We start from the raw sequence: 21,936 nt of genomic DNA on the forward strand, positions 1-21,936 counted from the left end.
AGTTTAGAATTACTCATGTTTAATATCGCTATCAGGAGCAGAGAGTCCACGCCCTGCTCCTGGAGTGGAGCAGCTGAGGATAAGCTCTGCGGGTGGGCCTGAGCCGAACCAGGCCCCGGGCACACAGCAGGCACTCTCCATGACTGCAGTCTAAAGGGATGACTGGGGGTGGGGGAGGAAACAGGGCCCTCAGCCGCCTTCCCCGCACCACTCCCGCCTTGCTAAAGGACCCTCTTCCCTACCAAGGCAGAGGCCGCTCACTCCCGGGCATTCGGCAGGCACTCAATACTTTCTGTGCGGTAAGTAAACAGATGGGGCCCTGGGTCTCCCAACTGTTGAGTGAAGGGGTGGACGGTATGGCTGCCAAAGCCCACTGGGTCCTAAAGCCCTTTCAGTGACTAAGGAGCTAAGGCATTGGCCGCGCGTGGCCCGAGGATGCTGGGGCGGCAGAGGAGCCCGTCTGGCACTGGTCAGCCTTGTGGCCATGCCACCTGCCCACAGCACCCACACGGCAGCGGGCCAGGCCTTCCCAGTCCTCAGAACACACCTGCCAGCCAGGTCGTTCCAGCCCCTTGCACAGAGGAGCCCCTGAGCCCCTGAGAGGCGGAGGGGCCTGCCCAAGAGGCAGGGCAGGAACTCACCAGTCTTCACAGAACCGTCACGGCCGCATCTCTCCCCAGCACTCGAACGTGTTTCAAGGGGGGAGAAATGGACTGTGTCATGTAAAGAAATACTCACTTTCAGTGCTTTTTATGTGGCATTCAAAGCACTCTGCAAACAACCCCTCCCAATCGCTTGGAGGCGGTGGCCTGGCTGGGCTCGGCCCGTTGGAGCCCCTTCGGCCTCCTCAGCCACGCCCCCTCCACGCCAAGGTCCTCTGGAGGCCCCTACAGGTTCTAGTCCAGGTCCTCGTCAGCCTCCTGCACCTCCACGTGACTGTAGAACCTCCAGGCCTGCAGGTTACAGCTCTTCAGGATGGTTCCCAGCTGCTTCCCAGGTCCTACTTCAAAAGTTTTGGGGAACTCGGTGCCTTTCTTCCTCTCATATATGGCGTGCATCGTCTGCTCCCACTTCACCGGGGAGACCACCTGCTGGAGCAGCAATTTCTGGATGTGTTTTGGATGCATGTATCTATTCCCATTAACGTTTGAGTGGACCGACACCAGAGGCTTCTTGACATCAATTGCCTTTAAAACTTGTGCCAGGGGCTCCAAAGCTGGCTCCATGAGGCTGGTATGGAACCCACCGCTAACCGGCAACATCTTGGTGCGTCTGAAGTGATACTTGGAGGAATTCTTCTGGAGAAACTGCAGAGCCTGGAAGCAAAAGCAGGGAGGTTTAAGCCAAGCAAATCTTAGGGGAAGAAACGCACAGAGAGGCAGTCACCACTGGCTGATGCCACCACGGTCCTACGCATAGGACATGCTTATCTCTACACAGCAGCACATGTTAGCTCATCCTGCACGGCTGCAAAGTCAGTGTCCCAGAAGCCCTCGCTAGCCCGGTGGCCCCAGGCAACCGCTCTGAACTTCTTTTACTCCGTCCATAAAATGAGCACAATTTCACCTACCCCATAAAGCTGCTGGGAAGTGATCAAATAGGAGGTATCTGATGAACGAAAAAGCAGTATCGAGTAAGTGTTACTTTTCAATTAGAATTCTGCTACTCTTCATAATTTTTTTTTTTTTTTTTTTTTTGCAGTACGCGGGCCTCCCCCTGCCGTGGCCTCTCCCGTTGCGGAGCACAGGCTCCGGACGCGCAGGCTCAGCGGCCGTGGCTCACGGGCCCAGCCGCTCCGCGGCATGTGGGATCCTCCCGGACCGGGGCACGAACCCGCGTCCCCTGCATCGGCAGGCAGATTCTCAGCCACTGCGCCACCAGCGAAGCCCTCTTCATTATTTTTTTAAGCCTGTTTTCTTGTTACTCCATAACCTTCAAGATGAAAATTCACAAGATTCCAAGCCTCATTTTACAATCCAAGGTCTGAAACCCCTCATGTGGGGTTCTCTAGAGAAGACACAAGAGCTTGATTAAAAGGGGCCTCTGGGACTAACAGGCCCAAACTTAGAACCACGTGCCAACATCTTTACAATAGTACACATTCTTCAGAGACCCTGTGCCCTCAGGACACAGCCCAAGGCCTACCACCCTGCCAGCCCGTCACTGGGATCCACCAAAGGCCTTCCTACGCACTAAACGTCTGCCACGTCCCTCCAGCCTGACACCATCCACGGCCTGCTCAGGAGCTGGGCCAGCTGCTCCAGAAGACTCAAGCTTAAGTCATGGCAGCTGCACGACCTTGGGCACTTGTACTTTACCTGTCGGTGCCTTAGTTTCCTCACCTGTAAAACGGTGATGACAACAAGAGTTATCTCATAGGGCTGTGAAGAACTATGCTTGGTATACAAACCCTATAGAAGGGTAGCAATTGTTAACTTGTTCCCAAGCCCATCCACGTCCACTGGAAAAAATACGGCAGGGTCTGGAGTTCCCTGGGGGCCTAGAGGTTAGGCTTCCAGGCTTTCACTACCGTGGCCCGGGTTCAATCCCTGACTGAGGAACTGAGGTCCTGCAAGTTGTGCGGCACGGCAAAAAAAAAACAAAAACGAAAGCATACAGCAGGGTAGCTATAGCCCCTTGCGCCCCGGAGGGCGGGAGGGATTACAGTGTTTTTGGTTGGGTGGTGCTCGCCCGTCCCTCTCTGTGGGCCCCGCCCCGCAGGAGTTTAGCCTGCTGCCCAGGCACGGCCAGTTCAGCCCAGGCTCATCACACGCCACTTCCCTCTGCCGCGAGTGAGTCCACCTGTTCCACACCGAGGCTGCTCGGCCGCCTGAGCCTTGGGGCGAAATCCAAGTGGGGCAGAGCCCAGCACAGCGAACTGTCATGGAGTGTGAACCATGCGTGTGGCAAGCACGGAGGGGTCTGGGCTGTCACTGCAGCAGAGTCTAGCCTGACCTGACTGGCCTGGCGCTTCACACCCAATTCCACGCGCCATCCATCCCCACCTCGCTGAGGGATGCGCCCCCAGCGCCTCTCTGAACGGGAGACTCTTGGACTTCACAGCCCAAGCCCTTCCCACCATGCCTGGACACTTCTGATCACCGGCATCTACGGAGACAGCTACTCGGTGGCACTTCTGCACCACTGCCACGGTCTCTAAGTGCTTTCCGTGGGAAGTCTCTGGATTCATCCAACTCAAGTCCCAGGTCGGGGCCACAGGAGTCAAGGACACAGCCTCAGGGTCCAGAGGCTCCTTTGGCTGGCTGTCAGGCCAGGCATGGTTCTAGCAAAGGGCAAGGAGTTTTTTCACATCCACTGTTGGAAAGGGACTCACCTGCTCAGGGGACCCTGCCCGCACCTGAGCTCTTTGCTGTAGCACTTCCAACAGCACCAAAGGCCAAACCTGGGAATCCCAGGAAACGCCACCTGCGCTGGATGCCCACCTGTCTGGGAGCCTGGGAGGGAGACTCCTGCCTTGACTGGGGGGCCCCTCCTGGCCCACTTATGGGCTTCCTTCCAAGGCTATTAATGGGAATAAGCAACCAGCTCCGTGATTCGCTTGGGGCCACCGTAGCTGGTCTTCCCGTCATCTCAGAACTGCCCCAGAGGCTCTCACTGAATCAGAGGAGATACGTAAGGACACCTGCGTACTGGCAAGGCCTTAACAGGGAGATGAACCAGCATGGTCAAGTGGAGGAAACCTGGACTTCGGAGGGACATGGACGGGAGATCTCAGCCTGCCTCCACCACCACTAAGCACTTGGCTCTCTGCCTCCGCTTCCCGGTGTAGAGCTCCCGTCCACGGAGCACAGAACCAGACGGAGGACCGAGGAGACGAGATGGGGAAGCACCCATCCAGTCTGCACTCAACGCTCCCAAGCCAGGCACACGGTACAGAACTGCCCCTTCCGTCGGGCGCTCCTATCTGCCTGGGATGCCCCTGCTCTTGGCAACCTCATCCTCCAGGCACCGCCTCCTGGCACCCTGGTAGTCAGCCTGGCCCTTACTGTGCCCTGAAACCTGGAGTCATCCGTTCACAGCCAGCCTTCCCTTGACAGCAGGAACCCCAGCTGATGCGTCCGTGTGTCCTCAGCGCTTGCCACACAGGAGCTCCCGAGAAAGGATGTCTGGGGCAGCAGTGAGCGGAAGGACGGACAGAAGGAAAGGTGCAAAAACAGACACCTAAGAAAAAGCAGAGCAGGGCAGAGTAACCCGCAGGAACCAGCTTCTCTCTCTAAAGAAGCAACTGGATCAGAGGCTGTGAGAAGCCCAGAATGTGTCACAGGAAGGCCCTGGAGATCATCTGCTCCAGCCCCTTTACTTTCCGCGTGGGCTGGGAATTTGCCCAAGGTCTGTACGTGGTGGAGCGGAGACAGTACCCCAGCCTCCTGCCTCTCTCTGCAGTGCTTGCTCCACCACGCACACTCCTGGCCCCCAGATGCCTCCCAAGGACCAGGGCTGGGCAGAGCACCTGTTATGCTCTGTGCGCTCCCAGGTGTGGAATAATTCCAACCTTCTGTACTGGACTGGGGTCTAGGAAGGTTGCTCCCGTGAACACCAACCTCCAGGTGTCCTGAGATCACCCTGCAGTCAGGAAAGAGGTAGTTGGACACCTCGCACACGGGGTTCTCTATGCCCAAAGTCTTGCAGTGCTCCTGGGCTTCCAGACAGGCAAAGGTGAACTTGGACTGAGGCTGGCCGAGGACGGACAACATCCCACTGGGGACAGCTTCCGAGGCTTCCTGCATGGCCTCAGCTCGGATTTTCACTGCATACAAACCTACCCAGAGAGAAGTGCATTTGGAAAAATCAAGGCATGTAATGGAGAAGAGAAGCCCAGACCCAAAAAACAAAGCACAAATTCCACACTGTGTGCTGGAGACATTGATATTGGTATCCATCACCAGTCTACAAGCCGCAGTTCTACGTATCTGAACCATACATATATGGTACCACCATCATCAAAAGGCAGGGTGCCGTCCCTGGTACAACCTCAGTGTCCACTGACAGATGGATAAAGAAGACGTGGTACATATATATGATGGAATATTAGTCTAAAAAAGAATGAAATAATGCCACTTGCAGCAACATGGCTGGACCTAGAGATTATCATACTAAGTGAAGTTAGAAAGAGAAAGACAAATACCATGTATCACTTATATGTGGAATCTAAAATATGACACAAGCGAACATATCTACGAAACAGAAACAGACTGAAATATAGAGAACAGACTCGTGGTTGCCAAGGGGGAGGGAACGTGGGGGAGGGAAGGATTGGGAGTTCAGGATTAGCACATGCAAACTATTATATACAGGATGGATAAACAACAAGGTCCTACTGTAGAGCACAGGGATATATATCCAATATCCTGTGATAAACCATAGTGGAAAAGAATATGAAAAAGCGTATATGTATAACTGAATCACTTTGCTGTACAGCAGAAATTAGCACAACGTTGTAAATCAACTATACTTCAATAAAATTTAAAAACAAAACAAATAAGAATGGACTGCAATTACTGGACAGCTATCATTCCTGGTCCTGGGCCTGCTCCCTGCTGGGGAGGGAGATGACCAGACCAAGGAGCGGTTAAGGGGCTAATCCAGGGTTTGATGGGACAACAAAGTCTGAGGAACAAACCCTGCACCCTTTCTCTCTAACACACCTTCGTTCACCCGGCACCGTATATGTCTGTACTGGACTTTTAGCCCTTACACAAGCAGAACTGTGGAGCAAATACGTTAAAAGCCTGTGTTAGCAGGCAGGAGAGAACCCACAGGAACGTGGAAACCCTCCCAGGCAGGCATTAAATAACTATGCAAATTGTCAAGTGAAAAAACACAGAATGTCAATAATCCTGCAAATTACATACACATAAAACTGTATTTGTATAGAATAGTTTTACTAGGAGGTGGAAATATGAAAATTTTTTTCCACTTCCTTGATAATGCTTCCTTCCTATAATGCTGTTTTAGAAAACAATGAGGTGAATTTCACATAAAATATAACCAGTTTCAAGTGTATAATTCAGTGGTATTTGTTGTGTTCATGTTGTACAACCACCAGCTCGTTTCAAAACTTTCCATCAGCCCATAAAACACCTCATTTCTCCTTCCCTCCATCCCCGGTAACCTCTAATCTGTTGTCTCTCTGGATTTATGTATTCTGGACATTTCATATAAAAATATGTGATTTTTGTGTCTGGCTTCTTTCACTTAGCATGTTTTTGATGTTCATCCACACTGCAACATAAGTATTTCATTTCTTTTTATGGCTGAATAATATTCCACTGGATGGATCTACCACAATTTGTTTATCCATTCATCTGATTATGGACATTTGGATCATTTCCACCTTTTGGCTATTATGAATAATGCTATTATAAACATCTGTGTACAAGTTTTCTGTGTGGACATATGTTTTCATTTCTTAGGTATAGACCTGTGAGTAGAACTACTGGGTCACATGGTAATTCTATGCTTAACTTGAGGAACCACCAAATTGTTTTCCACAATGGTTGTACCACTTTACATTTCACCAACAATGTGTGAGGTTCCTACATCCTTGTCAACACTTATTATTTTCCTCTTTTGTTTTTTAAATTAAAGCCATCCCAGTGGGTATGAAGTGGTACCCCACTGTGGTTTTGATTTGCATTTCCCTAATGATTGGTGATGTTGCACATCTTTTCATGTGCTTATTGGTCCTTCGTATGTCTTCTTTGGAGAAACGTCTATTCAAGTCCTTTGTCTGTATTTAACTATAAGCAAAAATGTTTACCTGTTTATACACAAAAATCTTAAGAAGTGGAACTGATATGGCTCAAGATCAAACACTGATTTATTCTTTTTCACTTAATGAGAATCTATTGGTGATCTACCACGCGACAGGCACTGGAGGTACACGAGTGGACTAAGAATGCACGTAAGTAGTGGGAGACACTAAAGCAAGAAGATTTCACAAGACTACGAGAAGAAAGAAATTCCCTGATGAACCCTTCAAGCTTAAAAGGGAATCAAGGTGAAGTCTGGTCCTCAGGTCCCATTGTTACCCCCACCCATGGCTCCCTTCTCTATTACCCCTGAGTAGGTCCAGAATTATTTTTGGCAGTGCCCCTTGTCCTGAGTAAGCCCAGCAAGACAATACCCCATGCATAAAACCAAACCTTGGGACTTCCCTGGTGTTCCAATGGTTAAGAATCCGCCTTTCAATGCAGGGACGTGGGTTCGATCCCCGGTCACGGAACTAAGATCCCACATGCCACAGGGCAATTAAGCCCATGTGCTCTGGAGCCCGCGCTCCTCAACGAAAGATCCCCCATGCCACAACTAAGACTCGATGTAGCCAAATAAATAAATATTTTTTAAAAAACCAAAAAACCAAACCTCTTCCTATGTACCTTCACAAAATTCCATGGCTCCAGCAAACACTAGGGCTGCAAATTCTCCCACACTGAATCCAGCAGCAGCAACACAGTTTTCAATAACCTGCAGTGACACATGCAGAAGAACATGAGGCCAAGTTCTCAGGCGAGTTCAGTCCGGGGCTCTGCACGTGCAAGCTGACAGGGGTTCAGCAGTTCAGTGAGCCAGGTTCTGCTGGCCTGGTGCTCCAGCTAGAAGACAACACACAGAAGTGGCCTTGACTATCACTGATCCAGCCCTTTACTGATGAGGAACCTCAACTGGCAAGGCAAGTTAAAGCCTACTGGCGGACTCCTTGGTTGAGCTGTGATGCCAACCCAGGGCTCTGGATTCTCTTGCTTCTGCCCTGGTGCCGCCTCTCAGGCTGATGGAGACAGAGGATGCTAAGTACAGAAGTTAACAGCATGACCTTCAGAGTCACCTCTGGATTTGATTTTTAGCCTGGGAGAGTTCCCTAACGTCTGCGCCTCAGTTATCTCATCTGTGAAGTGGGGAGAGCAGCAGGACCGACCTCACAGGGCTGCTGAGAGAATTACATGGAGATAACACCCCTAAATCGCTCAGCACAGACCTGGCCCAGGACAGGCACTGGATGAATGTTATTATCATGACTCGACATGACCACTTAAACTAATTCCTTTAATATCTCTGAGTCTTCTTTCCTTACCCACAAAGTAACAGTACTTACCTCACAAGGTTGTTGTGAGGATGAAATGGGGTAAAGTACGAGCTTAACATTTATTGTTGTGATAATAAATATTAATAGCAATCATTTCACAACTTCAAGTGAACTGATACTTTCAGATATCACCTTCTCAATGATCCTTCCTTTAAGGGTGAAGCTTAATCCTTCTAAAATCATTTAGTAATTAATTAAATGATTAAGGATCATTTAAAATCGCAACCCGGTCCTCCACTCCCTGGCCCCTTTCCCTGCTCTATTCTTCTTTCTGAAACACTTATCTTTAAAACACTACGCAATTTACATAGCATATTTATTCTCTATTATCTATCTCCTTGCCCTAACATGCAAGCTCCCCAAGCGTAGGGATCCTTGTTTTGTTTGTTGTAGGCTGTATCCCTTGGGCCTACAACAGTGCCCGGCACGGGTGGGAACTCAGTAAGGATCTGCCGAACAGATCAGACGTTGGAGCACGCCGGCCTGGCAGGCTGGAGCTTCGGCTGGACCGCGACCTAGCTGTGAGAGCTCGGGCAAAGCCCATTCTCCCCGGCCCGCCACCGGGCCTCGGGCCTCACCGCGGGCTGCAGGTGATGCAGTTTTTCGACGGCGGCCAGCGAAGCCACGAAGACGGCGGGCTGGCAGTGCACGGTGCGGTCCAGGGCCTCCTGCGGCCCATGCAGGCTCAGCTCCAGCAAGTCGTAGCCCAGCACCCGGCGGGCGGCGGCGTAGAGCTCGCGGACGCGCGGGTAGCGGAGCAGACCGCGGCCCATGCCCACCATCTGGCTGCCCTGACCGGGGAAGAGCAGCACCGAGCACTGGCCCGGCAACCGCCGCACCGAGGCCTCCCGGGGCCCTTCCTCCGCCGCTGTCGCATCTCGCAGCAGCTCCTCCACGTCCACCGCGCCCGGGGGAGGCAGCAGGAGGCTCGAGGCGCCACGGCGGCAGCTCACGCCCCGGCCCCAGGCCCACGCAGCCCGCGCGACCCGGACGTTCATGCTGAGGAACCTGCCCGAGGCGCGTTACCAGGGCGACCGAGGCCCGACTGCGGCGGCGCAGCGCGGCGCGGTCCTCGACGCATTTCCTGCCGGGCGGGCCGAGGCAGCGCCGGGCCGGAAGAAAGGTTCCGCTGTTACCGATTCCGTCCCTCCTCTGAACTGTCGGCTGTGCGCCGTCTGATCCACACGCTTACGTAAACCTCCACAGGAAAAAATAAAACACGACACCGCACCACAATGAGCCCTCAAACATATTTATTAAGTAAACAACTCAATGCAATGTAATATTCAACCTAGCATGGGAAAAGTGCTTGAAACGCTTCCACATTCTTTCTTGTATCAGATTTTCCCAGCACTGTCCTCTCTTTTATGTTTCCTACAAACCAGACACGGTGCCAGGCACAAAATAAGCATCCAATTTGTCCCATTGAACAAAGCCCTGGATATTTTTCAGACGTTAGTCTAATTCCTCACAGCAACGCTGTGATGAGTAGGTGCTATTATTATCCTCAGTTTACACATGAGTAGACAAGGGCTCAAAGACAGGTGGTTAGTGACAAAAGGAGGATTGGAAATTGGGGGTGCGAGGCTGGGTCAGAGAGAGTCTAATTCTGACCTCATCTCTAACTACACCCCTTTACCCCCCTGCTCCTCTTTCATTCCCTGCCAGCCTCTTCTAAGGAGCCCAGGACACACACACACACACACACACACACACACACACACACACACACACACACAAGCTCACTCCACACCTCAGAATGAGAAAGATCTAGGTAGACCTGAGGTAGGAGATAGATGGGCCGCTGGGCTGCACAGCTGGGGTTTGTCAAGTGGAGTAAAATTGAAGCTTTGTTCTCACCCAGGCACTCCAAGGACAAAGCTAGTGGCAGAAGCTGAGCTCTGCTAAGGTAAAGAGATAAGGCGCCCACTCCTGAGGTCAATAAAAACTTCCCTGTCTGCACATGCGCAGGAAGGCTCCTTGGGGGTCAGAAAGGGAGCAGCCGCCACCCCATAGTATGTGTGGACATACACCCAGCTAGAAGGCCTCTGCAGTGGGATCCATCTGAGCAAAATGTTGCACATGCATGTTGGGGAGGGTCCTGGGACCCCTCATCTGTGAAAAAAGAAACGAGATAATTGGCCAAATGTAAACAAAGACCAGAAGAACTGTCCTATATACGTGATTTAAATCACCTCTTTACTGAGCTCCTCATTCAGGACTCGCACACTCCTCTCTGCGTGTGTATTTCTGGCTAGCTTCTGACTTACTGCCCTCCCCCTCATTAGAGAGGAGGCCCATAGCCTTTCCCTCCAGGTGTGTATTTCTGTCCTACTTCTGCCTTAAACAAACTGTCTGTGTGCTCTCCCACATGTTATGCTGTGTCTCTAATAATAAACTTTGTACCTGATTTTACAGTTTTTGCCTCCTTGAAACATTCTTGCTTTCAAATGGGGGAAAGAGCTAGGGCCCCTCTGCTTCTAATCTCTAGCCCCTCGTGGTCTAGTGGCTACGATTCCTGGTTTTCATCTAGGCTACGCAGGTTCAACTCCTGGGCAGGGAACTACAGTCTCTCTTCAGGACCGCTCACTGCTGTCTCTCCAAGATCAGACTCACATCATCAAGTCTACTACAGTGAACTTGTCCTGAGAAAAGAATCAGATGAGCTCTCAGGTTATCCGCAGCAGCCTTGCTTTTGACATGGAAAAGGAGGAAATGAGGTGCATATCCAGCAAGAGGAGATTAATTAAATGAACGATGGCAAATCTATACAATGCTGTGGTGATAAAAGATATGGAGGAGGTTTTCAGGTTAAGACATGAACAGAGCACACGCTGCCTCCAGAAGCACATAAACCCAGAGAAAAGGAGTCTTTCAAAGACATAAAACACAGGGACAGGGAGAACAGGAAAGGCGGCCCCAGCAACAGAATGTCTTCAAGCTGGAAACCAGGATGACCAGTATTATCTGATTCAGCAGACTCCAGACAGCCGAAGGCTGAGAACCAACCCTTCTTCATAAAACAGAATCCTTAAACGCTTAGGAACTGGTAGCCCTAGCTGCTTCTGGATCTAAGGGTTAAAAAAGGCTGAAATTAAGAGACCTATTTGAAGGTGTCTTTGAAGAACAGTTAGATCTTTAGATGTCTTCCCTCCCTCTAGCCCCTGGGTGATGCCCCTCCCTCATTCTGGCAAATGTTTAGCTCTGGAAAGGGCTGGGCAGGCCAGGGATCATGGTGAATGTGGGTTCTCTGCTGAAACAGGTGGATACTGACTGCTGAATGCAGAGATCTCCTCCCATGCTCCCAGAAACGTGCCACCAGACCCCTACCCCCCAGGCAAGAACTGGAGGGCCTTGGGGAATCTGACCAGTACAAGAGGAAAATGCTGAAGATATTGACAGTCCAGGAAGTCACCAGACAAATGAAGTGACAAATGAAGTGACCACCAAGTTCAACTTACAGTGAAGCTAATTCAACAAATACCATCCAAAGACTTATTTTCCTTTTTTATTCTTATCATGAGCAGCCAGGCAAAGATTCCCAAGCATCTGAGGAAAGCCTCTTACATACAGAAAAATATAAAATAAAATAACTACAATGCATAGGAATCAGAGACTATGATGAGAGAAGAAATAATAGTTTTAAGAAAATTATCCTTGATAGTTGAGAGGTAAGAGAAGACATTGCATCAGTGAAAAATGTATAGGAAGTTGTTTTTTTTTATAGTTTTTTTTTTTTCTTTTGGCCGCACTGTGCAGCATTCCAGATCTTCCCCAACCAGGGATTGAACCTGTGCCCCCTGCAGTGGGAGCACGGAGTCTTAACCACTGGACCACCAGGGAAGTCCAGGAAGTTATTTTTTTAAAAAAAGAACCTTCAGAAAACAGCAACAACAAAAATCCCTTGGAAATAAAAAAATAGGATAGCTGAATTTAAAAAATCAATAGAGGGCCAAGAAGAGAAAGTTGAGGAAATGTCACAGAAGTTTAGAAAAAAAGAAAAAAGCAAACCATGAGAAGCAAGAGAAGGGAAGTTAGAAGACAAGCCCAGGAAGTCCAGGATTCTGAGTAATAGGGATTCCAGAAAGAGAAGCGAGAAAATGGAGGGAAGGAAATCATCCCCTCCAAAAATTCAGTTTCTGAAAAATAAAAGATATGAGCTTCCTGAGAGCTGGAACATTGGATGAAATTAGACCCACATCGAGGAATATCAGCATGGAATTCCAGAACTCTGGGGACAAAAAGCTTAAAATCTTCCAGGAAGAACAAAAGGGGTTACACACCAGCACCATGGCAGCTGGAAAACGGCAGGTCTCCATGATGCTGAAGGACAATGACCTCCAACTGTGAATTTTTAATCAGTCAAACATCAGTCAACCACGGGATAGAATGCAAGATCTCAAAAAAGATACCTCCTATGTAGCCTTTCTTAAGACTGCATCCTTGGGGACTTCCCTGGTGGCGCAGTGGTTAGGAATCCGCCTGCCAATGCAGGGGACATGGGTTTGAGCCCTGGTCCGGGAAGATCCCACATGCCGCGGAGCAACTAAGCCCACCAGAAATCGCTGCCTCCCAGGATGCCCCGTGGGCCTAGAGCCCTGAAAGCAGAAGGGGAGAGGCGGGAGGGAAGCTGCATTACCTCTCCATCACGGGTCTTCCGGGGCAGGCGGGTTTGCCACTCGGCCAAGCCACTGGGCACCTCCTTACAGGAAGAGGGTGAGGGCTGGCAGCTTGCTGGGAGGTGTGGCCAGACCAACTTCATGAGGAACAGTAGCCACAATGTGTGGGCCCATGGTACTTTGAGGGATCCAGGAAAATATTTTAATTTCTTTTAAAATCAGAAGAAAAAGGTGAAAAGAACCCAGCCTGGATTATACCTGCCTTTATACAAACGCAGTCAAAGGTAGAAGAGGTCCATGAAGGAAAAAAAAGGCAGGCCCTCGGAAAGTCAGACTTCAGCCCAGGAGGAGCAGGCAGAGATCACCTGGGCCTCCCGACCCCCACCCCAAGTGTCCAGTTTGGGCAGTTGTGGTTCTGGCAGTCTGCGGGCCCTGCTAGGCCAAGTTAGTCAAGGGGGCAGTGACAGGCCCTGGGCTGCAGTAATAAAGCAGTGCGTGCAGATGAGGCAGTGAAGTGCTCAAGGCCTGGGCCTGGACATGCTGTCCCATCAGGGTGACCCTGGCAAACTGGAGGCCACCTCTGGGCTGTGATGGTCACTGAATGCCAAGCGCCTGTGGTCTCCTGCATTACCATGTGGCATCCTCCTTAGTCCCACCATGCTGTGCCCATTTTACCGATGAGGAGATGGAGGCGGAGGGAGCCAGCCATAGAGAGGCTGGGCCAGGACTGAGAGGGCAGCGCTGCCTCCTGTCCTGGGGCAACAGCTAAAGGAACTGGGGTTCTCCTCCGGAGGTGGTGGACAGGGTTGCTGTGTAGAAGGATGTTCAGGGCTCTGCCGTCAGGCGACGTAATTCCCCTCTCTGAGATCGGTGACCTCTATCGTCCCACTTTACAGATAGGAGAATCGAGGCACAAGAAGAGACGCGACCTGCCTGCAGAGCCGGCAGTGTCTGCGCGGCGGGGCGGTCACGGTGGGAAGGAGAAGCGGCCTGGAGACGCGCTTGTGCCCGGGGGAGGCGGAGGCGCATCTTCCTGGCAGGGCGGCCAGCGGAGGGAGCGCTCCAAGCCGCGGGGCTGTCGGCGGCCGCCGCCCGGGTGGGCGGGGCCGGGGTGGGCGGGGCCTCGCGGGCGGGGCCGAGGCCGGGCCCGGACCCCACCTCCCGTCGCGCAGTGCCCTTCCCCTAGCGAGTCGTCGTCGCCGGTGAGTGGGGACGGGGCTTCGAAGGGGCGGCGGGAAGGGGGCCCCGCGCGGCAGCGACCCTCGACAGCGCCCTCCCGCCGGCGCGGGGCCCGAGGGGGAACTGCGGCGGGAGGTGGCGGGGACCCGCGGGGCGGCCGCGGGGCAGCACTAGGGACCCGGCCATTGGGTCGGCCGGCGCGGGGGGGCGGTGACACCCCCTTCCCCCGGCCCTGGCCTCCGCGGTCGGCGCTCCTGCGTGGCCGGGTTCCGGTGCGATTGGGGGCGCGGAAGGGGGAACTTGGGCAACCCCTCCCCGCCGCACCCCGCCGGGCCCTCGTGTCCCGCGGGAAGGGGAGCCGCGGGAGGGACCAGGCACCCCCCCTTCCCGCCCAATCCGGTAGTTGAGCAGCCGCGGCCGGCAGAGGGCGGGAATGGAGGAGCGGGATACCTTGAGGATCACAAAGTGCCTGGGAGACCTAAGATTCTAAGGCTCCTGATTCACTTGAGACACCCCATTTCTAGGGGAGGAAACCCAGGCCAGAGAAGGGGAGGTTATTTGTCCAAAGCCAGTGAAGGCCCCGCGGAGCCTTAGAACCGGGTCCCTAGATCCCCGTCCAGTGCTCAGGTGCACTGTAACCTACACGTCCCGGTGTGGGCAGGGCATCCCCTGGGACTTGCCTGTCCCCTGCCCCTCCTGCAAAGGAGCTGGGAGCCCAGGTGGGAGGGGTCGTGGTGTTCCCGGAAAACTGGGTTTGCCTCTCGGTGGGTGCCAAGCCAAAAGGCACAACCAAGCCCATGATCGGGAGAAGGAAGGGTTTATTACTTCCAGCAGGTAAGGAGAGCACCTCGGAGCTTTCTCAAAGAAGTGTCTCCCCAAACAGCAAAACTGGGGAAGTTTTAAGCTGCATATTCATGAAGGGGCTTGAGCAGAGGAGAAGTCAACATAGAATTGGGGCAGAGGTCTATAGAGTCCAAGCTTTAGTTTATAGAAGTTACAACGGGTCAGCAAAGGTCAGCTTCTTGTCCCTTAGGTTCCAGTTGATCTGGTAGCTGAGCACTTGGGGTGGGGGTAGGGAGATGTGTTGAAATTCTGCAAAACAGCTCAAAAATGTGTTTCGGGCTAACCTTTACCACTGAGACAGAACTGGGAGTCTTTACAACTGATTTACTATCTTTGCTCTTGTTATTTCTCTTGCCTGATAACAGTTGTCTGTTCTTTCATTCCCTTAAGATTATTAGAGGCCTGTTCAAGGGCAGGCACTGTGGCCAGGTTTAGATCACAAAACGGCTTAGGCCTAAAATGGCTTCTATTGTGTCAAGAAAGCCATGCGTGGTTCTCTTCCTTGGGGGGCACTTGACCCTATCTGCTTACAGGGGGGCTTCCAGCTGTGAACACATGGCTGAGTGCCAGAGCCAGCCTCGCCGAGGCCTGTGGCCTGGCCTGGATTGGGAGCCTCTCAGGCTGGCCTGCTAGGGCATGATGGTACCTGGTACCAGCCACATGCTGCAGAGTGGACGGCAGGAGGGGCAGGACTCGAGCCTCCCCTAAGGATGTGTGGCTGAGGGTGTTCCAAAGGGTCACGGCCAAGGAGGAGGCTGTGTACAAGGAGCACGGCCCAGAGTGCCTGGTACACAGCAGGCCCGCGGTCCAAAGGCCAGGCTGCTTGGATGTGGCCCGAGGGCCCCGGTGTCTCTGTGGGGAGTGGCGTGGGGACCCCGACACAGGGCAGCGGGAGGCCAGGGGCAGCAGCTCTTGTCCACTGGTCGGGAAAGGAGCAGAGGAGAAAGCCTCTTCGGGGAGCAGGGAGACAGGCTGCTCGGCCACCCCAGAGGGAGGCTCAGACAGAACCCTGCGCTGCCAAGGGTGCCCTTTGAACTGGGTGGAAACTGACGCTCACCCAAGAAACTGCCCAGGGGCACAGAGCAGTGCAGCTGGGGTTCAAATGCTCGTGGTCTGATCTCAAAGCCCTGCTTCCTCCACAGTGCATGCCCAGAGGAGTGTGTGCCTGGAGTGTGTGTGTGTGTGTGTGGTGTGTGTGTGTGGGTGTGTGTGTGTGTGTGTGTGTGGGGTGCCTGGTGTGTGTGCGTATAGCATGTGTGTGCTGGTAAAACTTTCCTTTTCTATGGAATCACAAAGGCTGGAGGTATAACTGTTTCCCCGTAACACCTTTTTCCCTTGGAGCAAAGACTGATGAAAGTGAAGAGGTAGTTATATCAGATGGAAACTAGGCCAGAGAAATTATTTCTAAAATTATTGAAAAGTAAGGAATAGAGCAAACATTTTCTTTTCTTTTGAGCTTGTACTCGGAGCTTAAGCAATTTTAAGCCAGCGAAAGGATCATTGTGTGGCTGCAACAGCAGTGCAACTGATTTTATATCTGCCTAGGATTTAACATCCTGCAGGTGCCCAGGATGATTAGAAGAAAATGACAGAAATGAAATGGGGCAAAGGGACCCTCAAGTTGAGGAGAATAATGGCTGCTAAATGACTCTGTCCTCCCCTCCAAATACGGACTCAACCAAAATTAGTCCGTAGACAAAGAATCAGTGTGAGATGCTTTGAGCTGCCTGGACATTTTTGAAAATAAGTGAGAGTTTAAAGAATAATTGTTAAATTGAATCATTGAATTGGGAGATATATGTCTTTTAGATTCAATTCTACCAGTGTCTGAGCTACATGAAAAAGTATCAATACATGAAAGCAACCAATCAGGCCCATACTTCTACCTTTAATGCATTTTAACGTTAAATGTACATTTTCCTTTTTCTATGTAGGAGCTTAAATAAGATACTTCTCTTAACCCAGGGGGTAACATAAATTCTATAAAATATATAGTATTTTTTATCGAAATACTTTCTCCTAGAAGTATGCTCTTATAACTGCAAATTGATGAAGACCCAAAGAACCATACAACAAGTGGAACTTGCTGGAATAATCTAGGAAGCAGAATTATAGCATGCCTAGAACTGGGCGGCCAGCCCTGGGGCAGTTCTGAATCCTGGCTCTGCCATTTTCTTGCCATGAGACTTGGATTAATCACCTGTAACAACGGGATAATTATACCTCTCTTGCTGGGTGATAGAGCTCAATAAATAAACTAAGGAAAATCATCTGAAGTTAGTCCATGCTTAATAATATTAGAAATTTAGTCTGAAATATTATTTTTGTTGATAAGGAAAACGGGGTTAAAAAACATCTATGCTAGTGAGCGTTACAGGCTGGCCTCACTCCCAGGCCTAACTAGACTCCAAGGAAGGTTTTCTTCTGACACCACATCACAACCATGACAAAGTGAATACATCTTTCTCTTCGTGTGATACCTTCAAGTCAAAGATCGAATTCTCCATGACCTTTGAAAACTTAAAATATGCCTGGTCTTCCATTTCCAAAGTAACTCTGCCTGGCCGTGACTGAATGGTATCCAGCTGGTTCAGCCAGAAACCAGAAACCGTTGACAGTGGATCGCTGAGCAGGGGTAGGGGAGGTGCTGACAGGGGGCGAGCCTATTTTGTGCCGTATACACTTTTGACTTTTCATTACTTCATTTCTGAATCTATCTCTTATTTATATTTTCTTTTACTTATTTTTGATTGTGCAAGCAATGCCTGAGCATGCTCTCTGTCTCAGTAGTCATTCTCCATAAAGCAGATTCCCCTTTGTCAGCCCTAGCCCCACCCCATCCCAGACCAGCTGGGTTTCCAGACCTGTTGTCTGTTACATTGGATACTTTCATAATGAAAAAGATTAACAGAGGTTATAATGAGGATGATTAGCTGTGAGTCATTTAAAAAAAAACAAAACAAAAAAGGAGCCTTAAAACAGGTCCCTGGGACCATCGGTGGTGGCTTGAAGGAGAGATAAGGCCCAGGAGGAGCTGGGTACAGCTTGGAGGTGGGGACCAGAGAAACGGCAAAACTCTGTTCTGTTTCTGAGCAGCAGTTTCTGTCACCTTCTGTAGGGAGGCCTCAGAGAACAGAAAGCTCCTCCAGAGGCCCACTGCTGCAACCTCCCCTTCACAGACGGGGACACAGCGGCCCAGGAGTGAAGCATCACTAGGCCGAGAGATCCTGAGTCTCACCCCAGGGGCAGGGAGGATTCAGACCCTGAAACTGCTGCCCACGGGCCCAGCTGGGACCTGATGCCTCGTCCCGGCTGGGACACTGGCCCTGGTGCTGGAGAGAGTGAGGCTGTTGGTCCTGAGAGAATCCTCTGGCACCAAGGCAGGGGTTGGAATGGTTGAGGTGGGGTGGGAGTGGCCTGAGATGAGCCCTGGGCCCCCCGCAGGTTTCTGGGGCAGGGCTTAAGTGCCTTGTCACGATGGAGGAGGAAGCTGAAGAGGGGAGGTGACACAGCCCATCGTTGTGACTGGCTGTGTGGCCCAGAGCTGAGGCCAGCAGACTCCCAGATCAGGAGCTGGAGGGGTGTTTCAGGAGGTCTCAGAGTCACCCAGACCTGGAAAGTTCTGTGACTCCCTGTGCCTCGGTTTCCTCGTCTGGAAAGTGGAGCCCACTATGGAGGCCGAGAGATGTGGAACTCGGGGCCTGAGAAGAGAAGCAGCTGGCCTCACCCCTGCGGCTGTTGGCTGTTGTGAAGCCGGAGTGAAGCCCTGATGACCCAGGATGAATACAGCCGGGCCCTGCCCCAGGCTCCGCCCCCCGCCCCTCCCAAAGGCCTTGCACTGTCTCCTGACCCCAGGGCCTGAGCTCTCTGCTTTGCCCGTTCTGGGCCTCTGTTTCAGTGGCCCCAGGCCTTGAGGGCGGGGCCTTTTGGAAGCATTTTCACCCACTGAGTGCTGGGTGACCAACTGGCTGTCATTTTCTCAGCCTTGGGTCTGCACCATGTAGCTGCTGCTTCTCCTGGAGGGATGAGTGTGCCCCAACACTGACCCCCACATCCCTGGCTTATCTGGACCCCCCTTGAGCCTGCCCACAACCCCATGAAGCACACAGGGCAGGTTACACCCACCTGATGTGAGGGGAGACCGAGGCCCAGAGAGGAGCTTTGGCTTGGCTTCACCAAGTAAATTGGAGGCAGAGCCAAGGTTTGGGCTCTTAGTCACCTTCTGACGGAAACAGAAGTAAAGGGCAGGTGGGTGGCTTTGCCTCTCTTCCTGAGCCCTGAGCCCCCTCCTGGCCCCTGGAGTGGCTCTAGCCCAAACCCTAACCCTAACCCCATCGCAGGATGGATCTCCCTCGGGCCTGCTTGGGCCAGCTGCCCTGCCCAGCCCAGCCCAGCATGACTCAGCTTGGTGGGGCCCCTAATCGGGTGATTCAAGAGCCTGGCAGTCCCCGTGAGGCCCCAGGAAGCTCCGTGCCTGGGCTCTCTCCGTGTGGGGCATTTGACCTACCTGTTCTCTGACCCGCAGGCTGGGCGGAGCCTTTAATGCCCTTGGCCCCGTGGTGCATAAACACAGCAGCCTGGAAGGCTGAGCAGAAACGTGGGCTCGGGCCTTCCTCTGTCACCGCAGAGGGGAGAGCCCCCACCTCTTCCTGGGCGTCTGTTTGTTCTGTACAGCAAGGGACCAGGGTGGTGGGCTCTCCAGCCCCGTCAGCTGGCACGCGGGGGATTTCCTGGGCACCGGCTGGGTGCCGTGGCAGGGGGACACGAGCGCCCCTGCCCGCAACGCCTTGGGGAGAAGTATGGACCCAGGCTACAACGTGGGTGAGCCTCGAAAACACGCTCAGTGAGAGAGGCCGAACCCCAAAGTCCACATAACGTGTGATCCCATTTATGTGAAATGCGCGGAAAAGGTAAATCCACAGAGACAGAAGGCAGATGGTGGTTGCCAGGGGCCAGGGGAGGGAGGAATGGGAAGTGAGTGCTGATGGGTGGGCGTCTTTTGGGGTGATGGAAATGTTTCGGAACTTGGTATGGATGGTTGCATGACATTGGGAAATGTACCAAATGCCACCAAAGTGTGCACTTTAAAATGGTTCATTTTATGTTATATGACTCTCATTTCCATTAACCGAAAGCAATAAGAAATAGAAGACAAATAAATGGTCAGGAAACTCTGAGGGGCCTTGGTGGCAGGTGGGTCAGGGGTGGGGCTTAGGGACCGAAGCAGTGACAACAATATCGAGGAGAGAGTAGGAGACTATGCGCGTTAGTGTCCAAACCAGGATCCTTCTTTTCTTTTTAATGTTTCATTTTGAACTAATTTTAGACTTGCGGTAAAGTTACAAAGGTAGTGCAGAGAGTTGCTGCATACCCTTCACCCAGCTTCCCCTAGTGGAACCAGGAAATTCACACCGTGCTGGTAACCCCGCTAACATGCTCAGCTGGCCCAGGACCCCGTCCGTCTGGGATCCCACATTGCGTTTAGCTGTTATTTGTCCTTAGTCGGTGACATTTCCCTCCATCTTTCCTTGCCTTTCATGACCTTGACCCTTTTCAAGAGTGCTAGAGTGCGGGCCAGGTATTTGGTCGAATGTTCCTCCATCTGGGATTGTGACGTTTTCTCATGATTGGACTGGGGTTTGTGTTTGGGGCACGAATACCAGAGCGAGTGTGTCCACCACTGTGAACCGTGTCATGTGTCTTACACTGGTGGCATTAACCTTGGTCACCTGTAAAAGGAGCACTGCTGGGCTTCCCTGGTGGCGCAGTGATTGAGAGCCTGCCTGCCGATGCAGGGGACACGGGTTCGTGCCCCGGTCCGGGAGGATCCCACGTGCCGCGGAGCGGCTGGGCCCGTGAGCCGTGGCCGCTGAGCCAGCGCGTCCGGAGCCTGTGCTCCGCAACGGGAGAGGCCATAGCAGTGAGAGGCCCGCGTACCGCAAAAAAAAAAAAAAAAAAGGAGCACTGCTGAGAGGGAGGGGGGCCATTCTTTTGGGACAAAGTGGGCATAAATGGGGACCTTCCTGGGAAAAGGCACAGTTCAGCCCCCGACCCCCTGGGCCTCAGTGTCCCTATCTGTGTGTGAGAGTCAGTGCGAGGTGAAGCCCTCCCACCTGCCCAGCTCCTGTCATGGTCCAGGGGAGCCCTCAGGCACTGAACACAGCTTGTTATGGTTGCCCAAGGGCTGTCACTTGGCTGCGGATTCAACACATTTATTAAACAGGCTGAGCAGGGCTGTGCCCCATGGCGTAGGTGAGAAAGCCGGCTGAGGTGGCCTGGGCTCCCCCGAGATGACACAGTGGTGGCTGGGTCCCAGGGCTCCACATCCACCTGGCAGCAGCACTGAGCCAGTGCTCTCCTGGCCCCAGGAGAGGTGGGCCTTCATACTGTGGTGAGATCAGACCCTCACCCCCACCCCAGGAACAGTTGCGTGCACCCTGGAAGCCAGAGGGCGGGGGGGTGTGGTGGGTGGGTCTGGGGGAAAAGCACAGGAACCTTTACTTGTCACCAGCCAGCCCTGGGCAGTGTTTATCCTCATGGCTCATCTGTGCAGTGATTGTGGGGAATGAGCTCACTGTCCCCACTCGACAGGCGAGAAAACTGAGGCCCAGGGAGGGAGGAATGAGAGTCACTAGATGGCAGAGCCAGATTCTGCTGGATGCCTACCACTCTCCGACGGTGCCTTTTAAAATTTTGCTCATTATAGACACTTCGGAAAGCAACAACGAAGCATCGTAAATCCCTCTGCAGAGTGTGGGCCTTAGACTCCCAAGCTACCTGTCTGTGGAGGGGCCCTGGGAAAACGCCCCCACCGCTCTGCACCATGGGTCCGTCGGCAGGTGGGATAAGATGGCGTGGGTCCCTCACGGTTGAGGACGGAAAGACAGTGTTTGGGTCGGACCTGTGCCCGGGCCAGGCTCACAGCCGCTCCCCAGGAGATGTTTGCTTTATGAGGGTGATGGCTGCTAACATCTTCACGCGCTTGTTACCGTTTTTAAAATGCATATCCATTTTTTGCTAAAACTGGGATAATTCTGTAGTCAATTTTATATTCTGCTTTCTGCACTTAATGTTCCGTTGAGGACAGTTTTCACATCATTAAAGAGTCCTCCAAGCCGGACTTGGGGGTTGACCCATCCTTAACAGTCCCTGGTGTTGGGCACTGAGGTTGCTTCTGCATCTCACGGAGCT

The 21,936-nt window shown here is 52.4% G+C and overlaps 1 protein-coding gene across 4 annotated transcripts; it reads right to left on the bottom strand.

Annotated features, from left to right (window-relative positions):
* Nucleotides 1–733: 733 nt before the first annotated feature.
* Nucleotides 734–9,184, bottom strand: MCAT (malonyl-CoA-acyl carrier protein transacylase). 4 transcript variants are annotated; one of them, XR_008616894.1, is made up of 6 exons: nucleotides 8,683–9,135; nucleotides 7,401–7,488; nucleotides 4,563–4,780; nucleotides 4,008–4,182; nucleotides 1,571–1,608; nucleotides 1,231–1,316 (listed from the first exon to the last, which is right to left on the bottom strand). XR_008616894.1 is itself a non-coding variant. In XM_007099843.2 (4 exons), exons 1-4 carry the CDS (start codon nucleotides 9,100–9,102, stop codon nucleotides 897–899), a joined length of 1,146 nt encoding a protein of 381 aa, XP_007099905.1. In that variant the 5' UTR covers nucleotides 9,103–9,184; the 3' UTR covers nucleotides 734–896. The 4 variants fall into 4 exon arrangements, 2 of the variants coding, with proteins under 2 accessions (XP_007099905.1, XP_007099906.1); XR_008616893.1 differs by having other exon boundaries at nucleotides 1,571–4,182; XM_007099843.2 differs by lacking the exons at nucleotides 1,571–1,608; nucleotides 4,008–4,182 and having other exon boundaries at nucleotides 734–1,316; nucleotides 8,683–9,184.
* Between the last annotated feature and the right edge of the window lie 12,752 nt (nucleotides 9,185–21,936).

Source organism: Physeter macrocephalus, unplaced genomic scaffold, assembly GCF_002837175.3.
Source record: "Physeter macrocephalus isolate SW-GA unplaced genomic scaffold, ASM283717v5 random_1132, whole genome shotgun sequence".
Classification (NCBI taxonomy): Eukaryota; Metazoa; Chordata; class Mammalia; order Artiodactyla; family Physeteridae; genus Physeter; species Physeter macrocephalus.

What these genes read in the sequence shown, in the direction of transcription:
- MCAT (XM_007099843.2), bottom strand. Translation starts at nt 9,102, where the DNA reads ATGAACGTCCGGGTCGCGCGGGCTGCGTGGGCCTGGGGCCGGGGCGTG. An exon ending in TGCATCACCTGCAGCCCGCG is followed by an intron (nt 7,489 to 8,682) that starts GTGAGGCCCGAG and finishes GTGTCACTGCAG; the next exon opens with GTTATTGAAAACTGTGTTGC. An exon ending in AGCCATGGAATTTTGTGAAG is followed by an intron (nt 4,781 to 7,400) that starts GTACATAGGAAG and finishes CTCTCTGGGTAG; the next exon opens with GTTTGTATGCAGTGAAAATC.